The 18,134-nt window shown below is 47.2% G+C and overlaps 2 protein-coding genes across 2 annotated transcripts; one reads left to right on the forward strand and one right to left on the reverse strand.

Annotated features, from left to right (window-relative positions):
- Positions 1–8,730: 8,730 nt before the first annotated feature.
- Positions 8,731–10,527, forward strand: LOC311109699 (frizzled-5-like; the record flags this gene model as incomplete). Its single annotated transcript, XM_084152662.1, has 1 exon — positions 8,731–10,527. The coding sequence occupies one exon, from the start codon at positions 8,731–8,733 to the stop codon at positions 10,525–10,527; it is 1,797 nt and encodes a 598-aa protein (XP_084008788.1).
- A 1,784-nt stretch (positions 10,528–12,311) lies between these two features.
- On the reverse strand, positions 12,312–18,116 carry LOC311109747 (cyclin-Y-like protein 1). Its single transcript, XM_084152721.1, has 10 exons — positions 17,715–18,116; positions 17,109–17,183; positions 16,772–16,809; positions 16,535–16,635; positions 16,339–16,374; positions 15,727–15,778; positions 15,488–15,607; positions 14,711–14,877; positions 13,201–13,363; positions 12,312–12,867 (listed from the first exon to the last, which is right to left on the reverse strand). The coding sequence occupies exons 1-10, from the start codon at positions 17,875–17,877 to the stop codon at positions 12,751–12,753; spliced, it is 1,032 nt and encodes a 343-aa protein (XP_084008847.1). The 5' UTR covers positions 17,878–18,116; the 3' UTR covers positions 12,312–12,750.
- Positions 18,117–18,134: the final 18 nt, after the last annotated feature.

The raw sequence follows: 18,134 nt of genomic DNA on the forward strand, positions 1-18,134 counted from the left end.
TAGTCTGCCAATAAGAATGCGGTGATTGACGGAGTCGAAAGCCTTGGCCAGGTCAATGAAGACGGCTGCACAGTACTGTCTTTTATCGATCGCTGTTATAATATCGTTTAGGACCTTGAGCGTGGCTGAGGTGCACCCATGACCAGATTGCATAGCGGAGAAGGTACGGTGGAATTCGAAATGGTCGGTGATCTGTTTGTTACCTTGGCTTTCAAATACTTTCAAAAGGCAGGGCAGGATGGATATAGGTCTGTAACAGTTTGGATCTAGAGTGTCACCCCCTTTGAAGAGGGGGATTGCCGCGGCTGCTTTCCAATTTCCCGGGTGATCTCAGACGATACGAAAGAGAGGTTGAACAGGCTTGTAATAGGGGTTGCAACAATTTCGGTGGCTCATTTTAGAAAGAAAGGGTCCAGATTGTCTAGCCCAGCTGATTTGTAGGGGTCCAGATTTTGCAGCTCTTTCAGAACATCAGCTATCTGAATTTGGGTGAAGGAGAAGCGGGGGGGGGGGGCATTGACAAGTTGCAGCGGAGGGTGCAGAGCTGGTGGCCAGGGTAGGGGTAGCCAGGTGGAAAGCATGGCCAGCCGTAGCAAAATGCTTGTTGAAATTTTCGATTATCGTAGATTTATCGGTAATGACAGTGTTTCCTAGCCTCAGTGCAGTGGGCAGCTGGGAGGAGGTGCTCTTATTCTCCATGGACTTTACAGTGTCTGAAAACTTTTTGGAGTTAGTGCTACAGGATGCAAATTTCTGTTTGAAAAAGCTAGCCTTTGCTTTCCTAACTGATTGTGTATATTGGTTCCTGACTTCCCTGAAAAGTTGCATATCGCGGAGGCTGTTCGATGCTAATGCAGTACACCACAGGATGTTTTTGTGCTAGTCAAGGGCAGTCAAGTCTGGGGTGAACCAGGGGCTATATCTGTTCTTAGTTCTGAATTTTTTGAATGGGGCATGCTTATTTAAGATGGAGAGGAAAGCACTTTTGAAGAACATCCAGGCATCCTCTACTGACGGTTTGAGGTCAATATCCATCCAGGATACCCGGGCCAGGTCAATTAGAAAGGCCTGCTCGCTGAAGTGTTTTAGTGAGCGTTTGACAGTGATGAGGGGTGGTCGTTTGACCGCGGACCCATTATGGACGCAGGCAATGAGGCAGTGATCGCTGAGATCCTGGTTGAAGATAGCAGAGGTGTATTTAGAGGGTAAATTAGTCAGGATGATATCTATGAGGGTGCCCATGTTTACGGATTTAGGGTTGTACCTGGTATGTTCCTTGATAATTTGTGTGAGATTGAGGGCATCTAGTTTAGATTGTAGGACGGCCGGGATGTTAAGCATATCCCAGTTTAGGTCACCAAGCAGTACGAACTCTGAGGATAGATGGGGGGCAATCAATTCACATATGGTGTCCAGGGCACAGCTGGGGGCTGAGGGGGGTCTGTAGCAAGCAGCAACAGTGAGAGACTTATTTCTGGAAAGGTGGATTTTTAGAAGTAGAAGCTCAAACTGTTTGGGCACAGACCTGGATAGTATGATAGAGCTCTGCAGGCTATCTCTACAGTAGATTGCAACCCCGCCCCCTTTGGCAGTTCTATCTAGACGGAAAATGTTGTAGATGGGAATAGACATTTCTGAATCTTTGGTGGCCTTCCTAAGCCAGGATTCAGACACTGCTAGAACATCAGGGTTGGCAGAGTGTACTAACGCAGTGAATAGCTCAAACTTAGGGAGGAGGCTTCTGATCAAGGCTTTTGCGGTTACAGAAGTCAACAAATGATAGCGCCTGGGGAGTAGGAGTGATACTGGGGGCTGCAGGGCCTGGGTTAACCTCTACATCACCAGAGGAACAGAGGAGGACTAGAATAAGGATACGGCTAAAGGCTTTAAGAACTGGTCTTCTAGTGCGTTGGGTACAGAGAATAAAAGGGGCAGATTTCCGGGCGTTGTAGAATAGATTCAGGGCATTATGTACAGACAAGGATATGGAAGGATATGAGTACAAGAAAGTGAGAAAGAATTGAGAAAGTGACTCAGTGATTCACAGTTTGGTGAAATGCGCTATTTAAGACATGGTAAACACGGATTGAACTAACACTAGTTAGTCTTTCTTCAAACTGCATTAACAGATATGATTTAACTAACCAAGTGTTTAAAGTTGATTAGTTGAATGTGACGAATTATTACTGCGTTGGAACAAGACTAGTAGCTGACTGTAGGACCACCTCTGGGACATGCCCTGGAAAACAAGCAGTTCTTTTTGAGTATTCTAAATAGCCAACAACTGACAATTTTGGAGTGGTAGATTATTGACCAGAGTGCTGTGTGTGCACCTTATTACCACACGGTGGAGGTGTTTGTTCATAGTCAGAGCCATAGCCATCACAGAGCATTGCCAGCAGAAACTAGACGAGATAAGGCCTGTTGTGGAAGTCTGCCCTGCATCAAGAAATGGAAACACAGATGATTTAAAAAGCAGGAGAAAGGACTACATGTGACATATGTGACAATATGTGTATATATGTAACTATTACAGTATTTAGTTATGCAAAGTACAACAGAACTGCAAACTGGCCCTCTTAAATATTTATGTGTGTTAATTGACTTATCTTCTACTCTATAACCACAATAACAAATGTGTTACGCTGACCAAATAAGCATCTAGCACTTCCTTACAAATCCCAAGGAGCGTGTGGTTGGCTTGCATTGTCTGGTAACTCCTGTGTGTGACTGTGTCTGTGCACCTTCAGTCAGGAACAGAGGGAGGTTCCTGCACCTGTTCTATGGAGACCCCTTTACAATTGGTGTATTCATCAAAACCAACCTAGAGGTGAGGTAGAGGAGCCTTTGTGCTGAAGAGCACAGAACATAAAAACACTGGACAGATGAAAGACTAGCCCAGCCTACAAACAACACTAATGTAGACAGTGGAGGTGGGCAGAATAAAAGACAAGGGGGAGCAGAGAGAGAGAGAGGGGGGGGGGGGGGGGGAGAGAGCAAGAGAGAGACAGAGAGAGAGAGAGAGAGAGGGGGGGGGGAGAGCAAGAGAGAGAGAGAGAGAGAGAGAGAGAGAGAGAGAGAGAGAGAGAAGGAGAGAGAGAGAGAGAGAGAGAGAGAGAGAGAGAGAAGACCTGGGAAGAGGGAGTAAGAAATTATAATAAGGTTAGCATACGTTGGGGGACTAAGGTAGGGAACACAGTGTCCAATTTCCCATCTTATTACATGTCCCAGTGTCCCACTTCCTCCTGTTACTTCTTACAACAACACATATCCCTTCCTAAGCATCTCCTCGGTGTACACCCACCCCTCACACCCACCAACATCCCTCTCTACCTCTTGATTGTCATTGACTGTAAATACAAAAATATCCTTGTTTTAGCCCGATAGATTTGCATGTCATTCCCATTCATATGTATGTAGGTCGGCGGTTAACAATATGTTACCTGCAGGCTCTACAGCTGGAGCCCAGGCAGCCGTTACAATATGAACAATACCCCACGAGAGAGGGACCCCCCCACCTATTAGCCCCTCATTAGAGACAGCTTTTCTTAAACACACCAAGACAATGAGAATGGCGGGGGAGGGAGGGGAGAGGGGGGGGTGATTATTGTATTGCTACTGTTTGGTGTGTGTTTGTCTTCTCAAGCAGAAACCAGGGTGGGCTAATGTTTCTCTGGCGGTCAGTGAGCCAACAGAAAAAACATTCACTGTTGAGTGATGCTAGACTCGTTTTGAAAAATGCTAGCCTCTCTCTCTCTCGCTCTCTTTTGCTCTCTTTCGCTCTCTCTCTCTCTTGTCCTCCCTGTCTCATTCCTGTGCTCTCCCCTTTCTCTCTCTTTGTCCTGTCCTCTCCTCTTTCAATTCAATTTAAGGGCTTTATTGGCATGGGAAACGTATGTTAACATTCCAAAAGCAAGTGAAGTAGATAGTAAACAAAAGCTCTCCTCTCTCTCTCTCTCTCTCTCTCTCTCTCTCTCTCTCTCTCTCTCATCTCTCTCTCTCTCCTCTCTCTCTCTCTCTCTCTCTCGCTCTCTCTCTCTCTCTCTCTCTCTCTCTCTTCTCTCTCTCTCTCTCTCTCTCTCTCTCTCCTCTCTCTCTCTCTCTCTCTCTCTCTCTCTCTCTCTCTCTCTCTCTCTCTTCTCTCTCTCTCTCTCTCTCTCTCTCTCTCTCTCTCTCTCTCTCTCTCTCTCTCTCTCTCTCTCTCTCTCTCTCTCTCTCTCTCTCTCTCTCTCTCTCTCACTCTCTCTCTCTCTCTCTCTCTCTCTCTCTCTCTCTCTCTCTCCTCCCTCCCTCCCTCTCTCCCCTCCTCTCTCTCTCTCTCTCTCTCTCTCTCTTCAGACACACAGGCAGGTATGATGATACTTATCTTTCCAGAGCAAATTACAGTCAATTCATATACAATAATATACATTTAAAGGTTATAAAGGCTTATCTGATTGTTATTCCATGAGAATTTCCAGACAACTGAATATTCATAGTGTGCAATGTATGCACTACGTCTGATTTCACTTTTATACTGAACAAAAATATTAATGCAACATTTAAAGTGTTGGTACAATGTTTAATGAACTGAAATAAAATATATTTCTCAATAACAATTTCCCAGGAAAAGAGAGAGAGAGAAAGGGAGGGAGAGTGAGAGAGGGGAGGGAGAGGGAGAGAGGGGAGGGGGAGGGAGAGAGGGGAGGTAGAGGGAGAGAGGGGAGGGAGAGGGAGAGAGGGGGGAGAGAGGGGAGGGAGAGAGGGGAGGGAGAGGGAGAGTCCTGTGTGTCTACCACAGCCCCCCCTCCACCCCCTGCCTGCAGCTGATTGGCAGAGACCCTGTCTGCTTTTAGGCCTCTTTCAGGAGTGACCTGCCACTCTTAATTACCACACTTGAGGAACTTGATGACACAGGACTTTGTCAAATGTCAAATTAGTACAACAACAACTACAACAAAACAAAAAGGGTCTTTCCCTAGCCTCCCCCTGGCCTAACCCTGTCATCCTCCTCTCCTCCTCTCCTCCCCCCATCAGGCAGGCCTGGCGAGTCGCCTTACTGAGGGGAGAGAGGCTGTAGGGGTTGTTGCTGTTCTCTGGTCAAGCTGAAGCCTTGGGAAACTGATGACCGTTCGCCTCGTCCCTCTCTGTCAATCAGTAAATCTAATTATATCATTAGAAGTGTTGGGAGAACAAATTAGAAACACATTTGCAACACCAAAAATACAGTGTTTTGTGTGTGTGTGTGTGTGTCTGTTCGTATGAGAGTGTGTATGTATGTTCATGTTCAAAGAAATATAAGCCTTCTCAGATGTTATCAAAAGACACATTTCAGGGGGAATCTATGCAGCTGATCAAACCATTTGTACAACTCCATAATTGTATGTCCCTGATGCCTTGATGTCAAATGGATGTCCCTGTACACATACAAACATGCATGTGATGTGGAACCTTTTACATAAATAGCGGGATGCCGTGTTTTAAGGCCTCATCAAAGGTGAACTCAAAGGGTTCTTATTCATGGGGGATGGATGAAAGGAGAAAAACACTTCAGGGGAGGGGGGGGGGGGGGGGTGTGGGGGTGCTGGCCCTTGAACAAACAACGATCAGACTAAGGTTGGATTGGAGGGAAATGGGGATGGAGGAAGTGATACTGAAGGTAAGGTATGGAAGGAGGAAGGAGGAAGGAGGAGGGGGAGGATGGGAGTGAACGAGTTGTTATGGTGTACGGGGGATGTTTGAATCAAAGGTGTACACTACAGCGTCGCTCCAACATCAAAGCCTGCCCTCTCTTCTCTCGCTACTCTGCGAAGTTTCCCCCCCTCTCTCTCCCTCTCCCTGACAAACTGTTCCTCCTGTTCTTCAGTTAGCTCAGTTGCATCACAGCGTCATCTTCAGCAAACTTTAATTAGGTACTTTTATTTCAGTATTTCTGTCGTTCAGTGACCCTGGCATTTCTGAGGTACCGTCTCCTGCCGCTGTGCCCTGGAGCTTTCTGAAGTACCGTCTCCTGCCGCTGTGCCCTGGAGCACAACGAGGAGGCAGACAAGAAGTAGAAGACTGATAAAGTCCTATTCTATTGTATTCTATCAGCTGCAGTCCAGGATGTGGAGTTGTTCAATGACTAATAGCATACAGTACTTGTGTCTGACACACCCTAGAGACATACATAAATAGTCCACTAATCACCCCAACGCTGGTATTGGCTGCAGAGTACACTTGCCTGCATCCCAAATAGCACCCTACTCCCTACATAGTGCACTACATTTGACCAGAGTCCTATGGGACCAGGTCAAAAGTAGTGCACTATATAGAGAATCATTTGGGTCGCCACCATGGGCTACATACTGTACCCATAAATCAGTCAGAATGGCACATGAGGGCATTGTTGCTCGCTTGTTAAATCTCAAGTTCTACCTTTGAGCCTCTTTGCCAAATGATATCACCATGTTCCAAGCAGACTTGAACACAATGAATGGCTGTGTGTGAATGTTCCATGCTCATGTTTACTGTAGATCCTTTCCCTGTGAATACTGAGACTGTCCCTCAATCTTCCCTGAGCTCACCTAGAGTTGTCACGTCATGATGTCAGACAGCTACCATTCTTTCATCATATAGGCCTACATTATTGGTTTTACTACTGGTTTTACTACTGGTGAAATCACACAACAGGCCACAGTGAAGACTGAAGTGCTCTACAGTTTGTGTGTTACCAGAGTACACTTGACTGCATCCCAAATAGCACCCTACTCCCTACTGGTTTTACTACTGGTAACACACACACTGTAGAGCACTTCAGTCTTCACTGTGGCCTGTTGTGTGATTTCACCTCAGTGAACTGTATATTGATTTTTTTATGATGCAAGTGCGTGTGTGTGTGTATGTGTGTATGTGTGTGTGTGTGTGTGTGTGTGCATACTGTCCTGTATAATGTGTGTGTGCTCTGAGTTTCACCTCAGTGAACAGGATATTGATTTGTCCTTTTTCAGTTTCCCACAATTCCTCTGTGTGTGTGTGTGTGTTTTTTGCCTATGTGTGTGTGTGTGTGTTTTGCCTCTGTGTGTGTGTGCGTGTGTTTTGAATGTGTGTGTGTGTGTTTTGCCTCTGTGTGTGTGTGTGTGTGTGTGTGTGTTTTGCCTCTGTGTGTGTGTGTGTGTGTTTTGCCTCTGGTGTGTGTGTGTTGCCTCTGTGTGTGTGTGTGTGTTTTTTGCCTCTGTGTGTGTGTGTGTGTGTTTTGCCTCTGTGTGTGTGTGTGTGTGTGTGTGTTTTGCCTCTGTGTGTGTGTGTGTTTTGCCTCTGTGTGTGTGTGTGTTTTGCCTCTGTGTGTGTGATGTGTCTGCTTGTGTGAATACTGTACTGCATGTACTGAACTGTCCAACCACCTCATCTTCCCTCCCTCCTCTGCTGAGACCTTGTATTCCAACATGCTTAATTGTCAACGCCAATTAGTCCAGGGGCCGTGTCCACAATGGCTCAACTGTAGCGAGCCGCAAAAGCCCTCTTTGTGATTCTCCAGTGGCCCGCAGAGCAATCAGGCGCTCATTTAGTCTCCTAATGAAAAGAGGCCTGAGAGATGCCATTAGAAAAAGAAACAAAAGGCCCTTGGACAATGAAGGCAGCAGGAGAGACAGAGAGACAGAGACCAAATAGCCAAACAGCGTGGCCCATAGGGTCGTCCTTTCACAGACAGACACACATACGGTGTTCCTAATGTTTGGTATTCTCAGTGTATAATGGGGCACAATCCTGGGTTAATGTTTGGTATTCTCAGTGTATAATGGGGCACAATCCTGGGTTGCATCTTTTTTTAATCTAAATTGAAATTCACATTAACTAGCAATTAAACACTATTTTTGATAAACATTGTAGTGGTGAGGTCAGACTATTTAAAAAAAAACAGGTCAGGCTATATTAAATTGTCTGACAAGGTTATGGTAAAAGGAATTCATGGATTGAGTTGGTCACAACACTATTTTAAACATTGTCTGACTTTACTGGTGATGTTATATAGATTGTAGGCCTTTATAAATAACGAAAGATATTACATTAGCTGATAAGTAGGTTATGGTAAAGAATGAAATGATTCAGTCGGTCACCGTGTAAGCAGATTCCTATTGGAGAAGACGCAGGCCTGTGGGCGCGGCCGTCCAGAGAATGCGGCCAAGGTGTTGTTGGTCAATCAGTACGGTTTAGCACAGTTAGCAGCTTGAGCAAGAAGACATATGAGGGAAGACAGTCGTGGAGTGGATTGTATATCTTTTTATTTTATTTATCACAAAAGAGAAAGCTGTTTCACTAAATATTGTTGGGGAAAAAAGTGTGGCACAAGGATTAGGCGTCGCTGCCTGCAAATGCCGTCTGAATTGTCGAGTCGAAATGACCGGTGTCGAAATTGACTTTATTTGATTGCACCGGAGGCGCGTTTTCTAAAGGAACACGGGGAGTGGATTTCAGTGATGGCAAGATGATCAGATGGCGCTTCTCTCTCTGATTGGCATTGGATATTGATGAGGTAGCTTACATTTTCCCGTGTGATCGACTTGGTGAGTTATCCATTTTATCAACTTGTTTCATCACTATTTCTTAGCCTTTAAGTTTGAGTGAATAAGGCGCACATCCAAAGTGCCTGAATATATTATTGATAGAACATAGAAACAGTAATAAAATGTTTCAAACGTTCAGAGCGCCTTTCCTATTCAATAACCTCATGATTTTCTCTCTGTGGAAATCCACAGCATTGGAGGAGCTTCCATGGCGACCATGACGCAAAAATGCCCTCTTTACATCGGCGTTCTGTGCCTGCTCCAGCTGATGAGCGCACAACCGGTGCGCGCCGCCTCCAAGGCCATCGTGTGTGAACCCATCACGGTCCCCATGTGCAAGGGAATCGGCTACAACCTCACCTACATGCCCAACCAGTTTAACCATGACACTCAGGACGAGGTGGGGCTGGAGGTGCACCAGTTCTGGCCGCTGGTGCGCATCCACTGTTCCCCTGACCTGCTCTTCTTCCTCTGCAGCATGTACACTCCGATCTGCATCCCGGACTATCGCAAGCCTCTGCCCCCGTGCCGCTCCGTGTGCGAGCGGGCCAAGCGTGGCTGCTCCCCCCTGATGAGCCAGTATGGTTTTGAATGGCCCGAGAGGATGAGCTGCGAGGGGCTGCCAGAGCTGGGTGATGCTGATCGCCTCTGTATGGACCGGAACAGCAGTGACATCACAACTTTGTCCCCAGGCCCGGCCTTCCCCCCGAAGCCTACCCCCAAGGCCCCCTCCGTGCTCCACCGCAACCCAGCCCGCCGCAGGCCGCCTCTCCTGCCCAAACCCCACCACAATCACCACCACCAGGACTGTGAACAACGCGACTGCCGCTGCCGCCACCCCCTGGTGTCCGTCAAGAATGAGGCCCACCCACTGTACGGCCGCCGCGTCCACACAGGCCCCGTGGAGAACTGCGCCCAGCCCTGTCATCAACCCTACTTCACCCCGGACGAACACGCCTTCACCTCCCTCTGGATTGGCCTGTGGTCGGTCCTCTGCTTCGTCTCGACCTTAACTACGGTGGTCACGTTCCTGATGGACCGCGACCGCTTCTCCTACCCCGAGCTGCCTATCGTCTACCTGGCTGCCTGCTACCTCTTCGTCTCCCTGGGATACATGGTGCGGCTGGCAGCGGGCCACGAGCGGGTGGCGTGCTCAGAGGACGGCGGGCACGTGCTGTACGACGCGTCGGGCCCTGCCGGCCTGTGCACCTTGGTGTTCCTGCTGGTCTACTTTTTCGGCATGGCCGGTGCCATCTGGTGGGTGGTGCTCTCGCTCACCTGGTTCCTGGCGGCGGGCATGAAGTGGGGCAACGAGGCCATCGCCGGGTACTCGCAGTACTTCCACCTGGCCGCCTGGCTGGTGCCCAGCGTCAAGACCATCGCTGTGCTGGCCCTGAGCGCCGCAGACGGAGACCCTGTGGCAGGGATATGCTACGTGGGCAACCAGAGCGTGGAGAGCCTGCGGGGCTTCGTGCTTGCTCCCCTGGTGGTCTACCTCTTCACAGGCTCCCTCTTCCTCCTAGCGGGGTTTGTATCATTGTTCCGCATCCGCAGTGTCATCAAGCAGGGGGGGACCAAGACAGACAAGCTGGAGAAGCTGATGTTAAGGCTGGGCCTCTTTACCGTCCTCTACACGGTCCCTGCCGCAGTGGTGGTGGCCTGTCTGGTGTACGAGCAGCACCTCAGGCCCCAGTGGGACAGGGGACTTTCCTGCTCCTGCCAGGCTGAGAGACAGAGGCTAGGCCTAGGGCCAGACCACGCCATCTTCATGCTCAAGTACTTTATGAGCCTGGTGGTGGGGATCACCTCAGGGGTGTGGGTGTGGTCGGGGAAGACCCTGGAGTCGTGGAGGAGGTTCCTGGGGAGGTGTTGTTCGTGTCCCTGCTGGGGCCACAAACCCTCCAGCGCGTCAGTGTACAGCGAGGCCAGCACATCCCTCACGACACACACTGGGCTGCTCCGCTTGCAGTCTGAGCACAAGTCCCTGTCGCATCCATCTGTGTGACCAGACGGGCGCTTGTCAGACTCATGTTGCTACACATACAGTGGCTGTTGGAAGAAACTAGATGGATGTTCATTTAACTTATTGAAAGGATTGTAAATTATGTAAAAAGTATTGTCTTTACATAAGGACACGTTTTAAAGCGAGTTGTGTGGGAATATAGAGAAAAACTCTTATTTTTATATTATATGTCCTAGTTCTCATTCTAGACTCATTGCAGGAGATTTCCCCTAAAGTTGAAACTTGTTTTAAATAGTGTGTTCTCAAGTTCAGAGAAAAAAACATGTACAGTGAATGTGTCTCCAGGATGTTTTTAAGTGATGTTTTTTGTTAGTATATCCTTAACCAGAACCTTAGATGGTTAGGAATCCAATAATCAACAGTTATGTCATTAACCTGGACATAATACCATGCCCGTGCCACTTAACAGTTCTATTTTATACGTATGAAGAAGATGGAGAATTGCCATTTATTTTATTTAAAATGGCCATCCTAAAGGGACATATGGTTCTTGTTGTAGGAGATATTTCACTCACTGTTATGGACACGGTAAGGACTTGTTAGGATGCAGGAATTTCCCTTTCAATTTATGCTTATGTGAAGAATTAATATAAAGTCTCTCAAAAAATCGAGTTTGTCTTAATCTGTATCAGATGAATTGAGAGAAATTGTTTGTCACTAAAAAATAATATATTTTTTGGAACTTTGTCCTGCTGAAAAGCGATATCCCAAGTATAAATAGAGTAAAGTACACACAGTAAAGGGTTAAAAAAAAAATGTTTTGCAAAAATGTTTTCTAGACAACTGCAAACTTCAAGGAGTAGAGCATTCAAGGAGTTGGTCTGATGGGAATCCATGATGTCATGTGTCTCCCCCCTTGCTTGAGGAGCAACAGAGAACAAAAGAGGTCCCTCCCCCCGCTGTGTCATGACTTACCTGGACCACCTATTGAGACGTGCCTTTTAAGTAGATCAGGTGTAAAATGAGGTGAAAGGGAGACTGGAGTGCCTCTTTAAAAAGGTGCAACTTCCCATTTTAGAGGAGACCAGTGTTGCAGCCTCTTCTGCCCCCATGTGGTGTGTTCTAGTAATTACAGCAGCACTGGACTATTGTGAAAGGACAATATTGTGTTTTTCTCTGCACGTGTGTTAACCATGATCCAATTCTTAAAAGCGACACTGGGATATCATTTTCTCCATTACTTAAATGGTTATATTAGTGTCCCATTTGTCTAACTGCATTAAACGTTTTAGAAATACCTAATAACTCACCTGAGTGGATCAGTGTACGTGTGTGGTTCTCCTTAAAAATATTGCTTTGTCTAATTCTGGCATGTTCAACTATGTTGCCTCTAACCCAGGTAGAGAATAAAACTGAATTGGAGTTTGTGTGAATTTGTTAGAGCCTACAGTGTAGAGGGAAGATGTTCGGTCACGTGCTGTGGGTTGGTCTGATTCTAAAAACCACCAGACCACTTATAGAGCGTACACTTCTCCAGTCTAGTCCTGTCAGATCTATGAAAACCAAAGTGGTAGAGCAGGCACTATGGGAAAATACTGAAATCATTTCAAATACAGGGCTTGATTGAGCTTGCCTGGCACATGAAACCGATAGAATAGCTGAAAAACTGCCAACCCCACCCATCTGGTACTCCAGGCAGGCTAAAGCAAACACAAAGTATTTGAAAGATTTGTTCCCAGGTCTGATACCATGCCCTAGTCTTGTACATATTAGGTAGAGTTCCTGCTATAAAGCTCACATCTCATCTTTAAACGAGACACCATACATAGAATTTCTAGTTTATTACAGTTTATTTGAAATAAACAGCAACTGAAAATATGTTCAATTAAAAACTGATACATTCCACAGCTAAAGGGCCTACACAGTAAGCAAAGAAAACCGTCCTTCTACGTCACTCTGTCCGTCCGTCCGTCTGCCAAACTACACCACAGGGTAGTTGGAGGCTTCATCACCATGGTCAGTGTGTGGTGTCAATCAGTCACTCCCTAACCCCTCCATGTTTGTAGATCTGGAGGGTCTGGGTAAGTATAAGCAGTGCAGGGTGGGGGGGGGGTAGGAAGCGATTTGGGACCGGCTGTGTGTGTGAATGGTGCCAGTGTGAATGTCTGGTTTGGGGGGGGGGGGGGGGAGATTGGGAAAAGAGACCAGAAGGCCTTCGGTTCATCCTCCGCCTGTCCAGTGTGTGTAGCAGTCCCAGGTCCAGATTTACGACAGCACAGCGTGGGTGGTTCGGACACCCACAAGATTGTCTGCGCTGAGGGACTTCCTTATGGTCACCTTGCCCAGATCCTTGTATCTGTCCTCACACAGTCTGGAGATAGCCTGGGAACAACAGAACCCGTATTACATGTAACCCCAAGGCCACTCTACAGTTCCATCATAAGGACATAAAGATCATAGACTTTGGCCCCTACCAACTAGGCACTCGTGTAGATTGGTATAAGAAACATGGTGAAAATTCCCCCTAGCCAATCAGAAGGCAGAGTGGAGCTACTACCATATTTCTAACACCTATGCAATTGTTTATCTACATGTGTCTAGGGAGTAGGGGTTGTTTCTGGACAGGACCTAAGTCAACCAGGACTCCCATTAAAAGGCTCTCCTCTAGCCAAGTAGTAGTGTTTGTCTTCCTGCTCTACTAGAAGCTCTCCTCACCTCCAGTTTGGTGGCTCGCTGGTTGTCAAGTGGCTCCAGGGGGAAGTTGAGGTTGTTGTCGTCGGCCAGGGAGCGCAGGTCAAAGTAGTACTTGGCGTAGACGCTGGCTGGCACGTTGATGTTGAACTGAAGCAGCTCCAGGAAGTGCCTCTCCATCTCGTTCCTGTGGGGGGTAGAGAGAGAGGTAGAGGGTGAATCTCAGAAGTCTTATCCTCCATACTCTCCTTTAAAAATGTCAGCGGGAAGCGAGTTCTCGGGGAGAAATTGAGGACAGAGGACGCAAGGAATGGAGGATAGACTTTTGAGATGTACCTGGGCAGAGAGACATGAGCGGATGGGATGTGTGATAGCAACCTGTTTTGGCCCACATGGCAACGTTCCAATTTAACTATGCGCCTCCTAATATTGATTTATATGAGGATATTTCACAGTTCACTCTTGGGTGAGCCAAAACAATACATTCCTGCACAGTGCTTACTTGCAAAGTTCCACATTTCTATGGAGACCTTTGTCAGAGGCATCAATCTATTAAATTGTATTAATATAGTCCTTTGAACAAGGATGTCACAAAGAGCCCTGTAGCCTGTCCTACAGCCAGTAAGAAACACACAGTGGTAAGAAGGGGGGCCTTATGGGCGCAGCGGTCTAAGGAGTCACTACAGACCCGGGTTCGATCCCAGGCTGTGTCACAGCCGGCCGTGGCCGGGAGACACATGAGGCGGCGCACAATTGGCCCAGCGTCGTCCGGGTTAGGGGAGGGTTTGGCCGGCCGGGATTTCCTTGTCCCATCGCACTCTAGCGACTCCTTGTGGCAGGCCGGGCACCTGCAAGCTGACTTCGGTCGCCAGCTGGACGGTGTTTCCTCCGACACATTGTTGCGGCTGGCTTCCGGGTTAAGCAAGTAGTGTGTCAAGAAGCAGTGCGGCTTGGTGGGGTCGTGTTTCGGAGGACGCTCTCGACCTTCGCCTCTCCCGAGTCCGTAGGGGAGTTTCAGCGATGGGACAAGACTGTAACTACCAATTGAATATCACGAAATTGGGGAGAAAAATTGGTAAAGTACAACAACAACAAAAAGAAAGGGAGCCTTACGACCCTCCAGCGGCTGAGGAGACCCACAGCCTGAATCCCAAAACTACCCCTACACCCCTCAAATTCAACTGTGGACCTCCAAGCCAGTTCCACTGATTTGTTTCATTGTTCCCCTCTAATCAAGGACTGATTTAGACCTGGGACACCAGGTGGGTGCAATTAATTATCAGGTAGAACAGAAAATTGTCAGGCTCCGGGACCTCGTAGGGTAAGAGTTGAATACCCCTGCCCTAAGCACTTGTGTAGATCTGAGAGCATTGGATAGGTTTAAGGATGATGGTAGTCACTCCCTCTTGCACTCTGACAGGCCAGCTGGAATGGTCACCCTATTGCTTACACCTATCCAAACCTCAGATCTGATGCCTAAAGGTGGGGTTCGGGGGGAGAGCTTTTAAAGGTGAGCAGCCAGGGGGACACTGACATGTCCTCCACGGTGATGTCCTTGAGGATCTGGCAGTAGTCTACGTTCCACACGGCCTGGTCGTCCCACACCTTGGAGGCCAGTAGGATGGCTCCCAGGACGATACGCTTCCAGTTGCATGGACAGATGTCCATCTCTGCATAGGTCAGCAGACGCTCCAGGTACACCTAGGGAGAGGATGGACACACAGTAATGAGACACAGTCTCGTCAGACACACACACAGTAATCAGTAACACACATACAGGCACACACACACACACTGACGGACCACAGTTAGCAGGGCCAGGTGTTCAGCAGGAGACAATAATATATCATGTAGAACAAGAGTCTCTCTTATGTCAGCTCTCAACATGACACAACATTTGCCTACTGAGCATGCCCAGAGTGAAACTCCCTGTGATAGGTGAACTGACTGGTGGTATCCTGTGATAGGTGAACTCACTGGTGGTATCCTGTGATAGGTGAACTCACTGGTGGTATCCTGTGATAGGTGAACTCACTGGTGGTATCCTGTGATAGGTGAACTCACTGGTGGTATCCTGTGATAGGTGAACTCACTGGTGGTATCCTGTGATAGGTGAACTCACTGGTGGTATCCTGTGATAGGTGAACTCACTGGTGGTATCCTGTGATAGGTGAACTGACTGGTGGTATCCTGTGATAGGTGAACTCACTGGTGGTATCCTGTGATAGGTGAACTGACTGGTGGTATCCTGTGATAGGTGAACTGACTGGTGGTATCCTGTGATAGGTGAACTGACTGGTGGCATACGTACCAGGGTGACGATGGCACACTCAGCGGTCAGCTGGGCCGAGCTGAACAGCGTGCGGACGAAGCGGTAGATGAGCTTGTGTTCAGGGTCCACGCTGTAGTAGTCTTCTGGAACCTTCTCCCTCTGAGGAAGAGGAGGCCTCGCCAGTCAGTCTGACAGGGGGCTTGGTGTGTACACACACACACACACACACACACACACACACACACAGGGACATACAGTCTCTACTTCCACCTACTCACCGTTAATGGGTGGATCTTCTCATCAAAAATGTCCAGAGAACGGTTTGAATCCCTGATGAGAAAAAAAAAAGAAAAGACAGTTAAGTCTACTGCTACAAGCCCACACACAGAGAAAGACAACTCCCAGAATATGTTACTATGTCATCAACACACCTCCATTACTACGTTACTATGTCATCACACAACTCATCAACACAACTCCATTACTACGTTACTATGTCATCACACAACTCATCAACACACCTCCATTACTATGCTACTATGTCATCAACACACCTCCATTACTACATTACTATGTCATCACACAAGTCATCAACACACCTCCATTACTACGTTACTATGTCATCACACATTAACACACCTCCATTACTATGTTACTATGTCATCACACATTAACACACCTCCATTACTACGTTACTATGTCATCACACATTAACACACCTCCATTACTACGTTACTAAGTCATCATACATTAACACAACCTCCATTACTACGTTACTATGTCGTCACACAAATCATCAACACAAAACTCCTCCATTTAGCTCACCACGTCAATATATGAATATTTCTCAGTTTTCCTCATGAAATGAATATGGCACAGATAAAACCTACCTGTTTTTTATGTGATAGTATATAGCCAACGTGACACTGGAACAGAGAGAGACAAGACAGTGAGTCCTTACAATGATGGCCTCTTTTCTCCTCTGTCGTGGTGTGTGTGTGTGTGTGTGTGTGTGTGTGTGTGTGTGTGTGTGTGTGTGTGTGTGTGTGTGTGTCTGTGTGTGTGTAAGGTAAGGAGGACACTCACCATTTGACCGTACTCTTCAGGTTGGGCAGGCTGACCGTGCTATCATCAAGGAATATTGTGGAGCAGGAGCTGTACTTTTTAGATAGCAACCCAGGAGACATCTAGAAAAAGGGAGTAGTTGTTAGTCAATGAAACAGGGAAAAATATAGTATCATTTCCTGACATTTCTCCATAAGTATCAGTGGATGTCCATGGGTAGCCACACTAACGCTTGAATGGAAAGATGGATTTACTCACGTGATTACTTAAGTAGTTACTTTTCCTTTTCTCCCGCACTGGAGGAAAAAAAGTCAGACAAATCTAAGGTCAGGTAGTTAATTGAATGTGTTGAATAACTATCTCACGCTGACCATCAGACAGAATCTCTTGTTGTCCATATCAGACCTGGGACGTGATCTGCAGTTCACAACGTTGTGGGACGTTCAGATAGAAATATATGATGTAGAACAAACATGCATCTGACATGTAGAATAAGAAATCATGTCAGCTCTATTCATGACATTTTTATCTGCGCCGTTCCATGTTTGGTCCAGAGGGTCAGCCATGAGAAGTTGAAGATCCCCATGCCACTTACCATCAGTCTGTGACTTGTTGAGGAAGATTGTGCTGGCTCTGGCATTATCGGATGGGTTGGACTCCTGTGCCAATTCTGAAAGAAACAAGAAATACACACTTACATTTACATTTGAGTCATTTAGCAGACTCTCTTATCCAGAGCGACTTACAGGAGCAATTAAGGTTAAGTGCCTTGCTTAAGGGCACATCTACATATTTTTCACCTAGTCGGCTCCGGGATTAGAAGCAGCGACCTTCCGGTTCCTGGCACAATGCTCTTACCCACTAAGCTACCTGCCACTTAGCCTATAACATGAACACCACAAGAAATGCACACGTATCCCAACTATATACACACCATTTGAATCTTAAAAGGCAGAGTGAGATACAGTATGATACTGACTGTTTACAGATCACAACTTCCAGGGATGCACATCATGACACTCACTATACTCCGCAGGCTATAGATGAAGCAAAAACAATGCTAGATACTCCGCAGGATATCTTGGAATAGCTGAAACAAAATTACGACTGCACAATCAGTAGTGCAGCGTCTTGCCTGTTCAGAGAGGCGCGACCATGACGCATACCCCTCCACTCCAGCTTATCCGAATAGTACACCTACCATCCGGGACCTCTCTATCGCTGATGTGCTGCAGATAGGTGCCCGTGTCCTCGCTTACGTCGTCGGCGGTGGTGGTTATTGGGTAGTCGTCGAGCTCGACGGCTCTCCTCGCAAGCTTTGGACTCCCACCGGGGGACATGCAGCATGACACTGTAGCCCCCATGATTGAACAATTGGCTAAAGTCCTACCACTGACTACACCCTATAAAACTGAAAGAAAACCGTTCACTCGTCTATAACAGACAGAACCTCTGTCAGTGATGCCTGGACTCAAAATGAAACATTCAATTTTAAATACATGAGTAGCAGCCACATATTGGGGTTCATATCTACTACACACCATTCAAACTGAACAACTGAAACCCTATCCTTTTCAGGGCGTGTGCGCAGAGGCATGGCGAGTAGCGCATTGATACGTCG

Source organism: Coregonus lavaretus, assembly GCF_964263955.1.
Source record: "Coregonus lavaretus genome assembly, chromosome: 35".
Lineage (NCBI taxonomy): Eukaryota > Metazoa > Chordata > Actinopteri > Salmoniformes > Salmonidae > Coregonus > Coregonus lavaretus.

Bases quoted from the DNA above. Each gene is read 5' to 3' on its own strand.
- LOC311109747 (XM_084152721.1), bottom strand. From the start codon at position 17,877: ATGGGGGCTACAGTGTCATGCTGCATGTCCCCCGGTGGGAGTCCAAAG. The intron at 16,636-16,771 runs GTGAGTAAATCC...CCCTTTTTCTAG, and splicing joins GTAACTACTTAAGTAATCAC to ATGTCTCCTGGGTTGCTATC. The intron at 13,364-14,710 runs GTCAGTGTCCCC...TACCCCCCACAG, and splicing joins GACATCACCGTGGAGGACAT to GAACGAGATGGAGAGGCACT.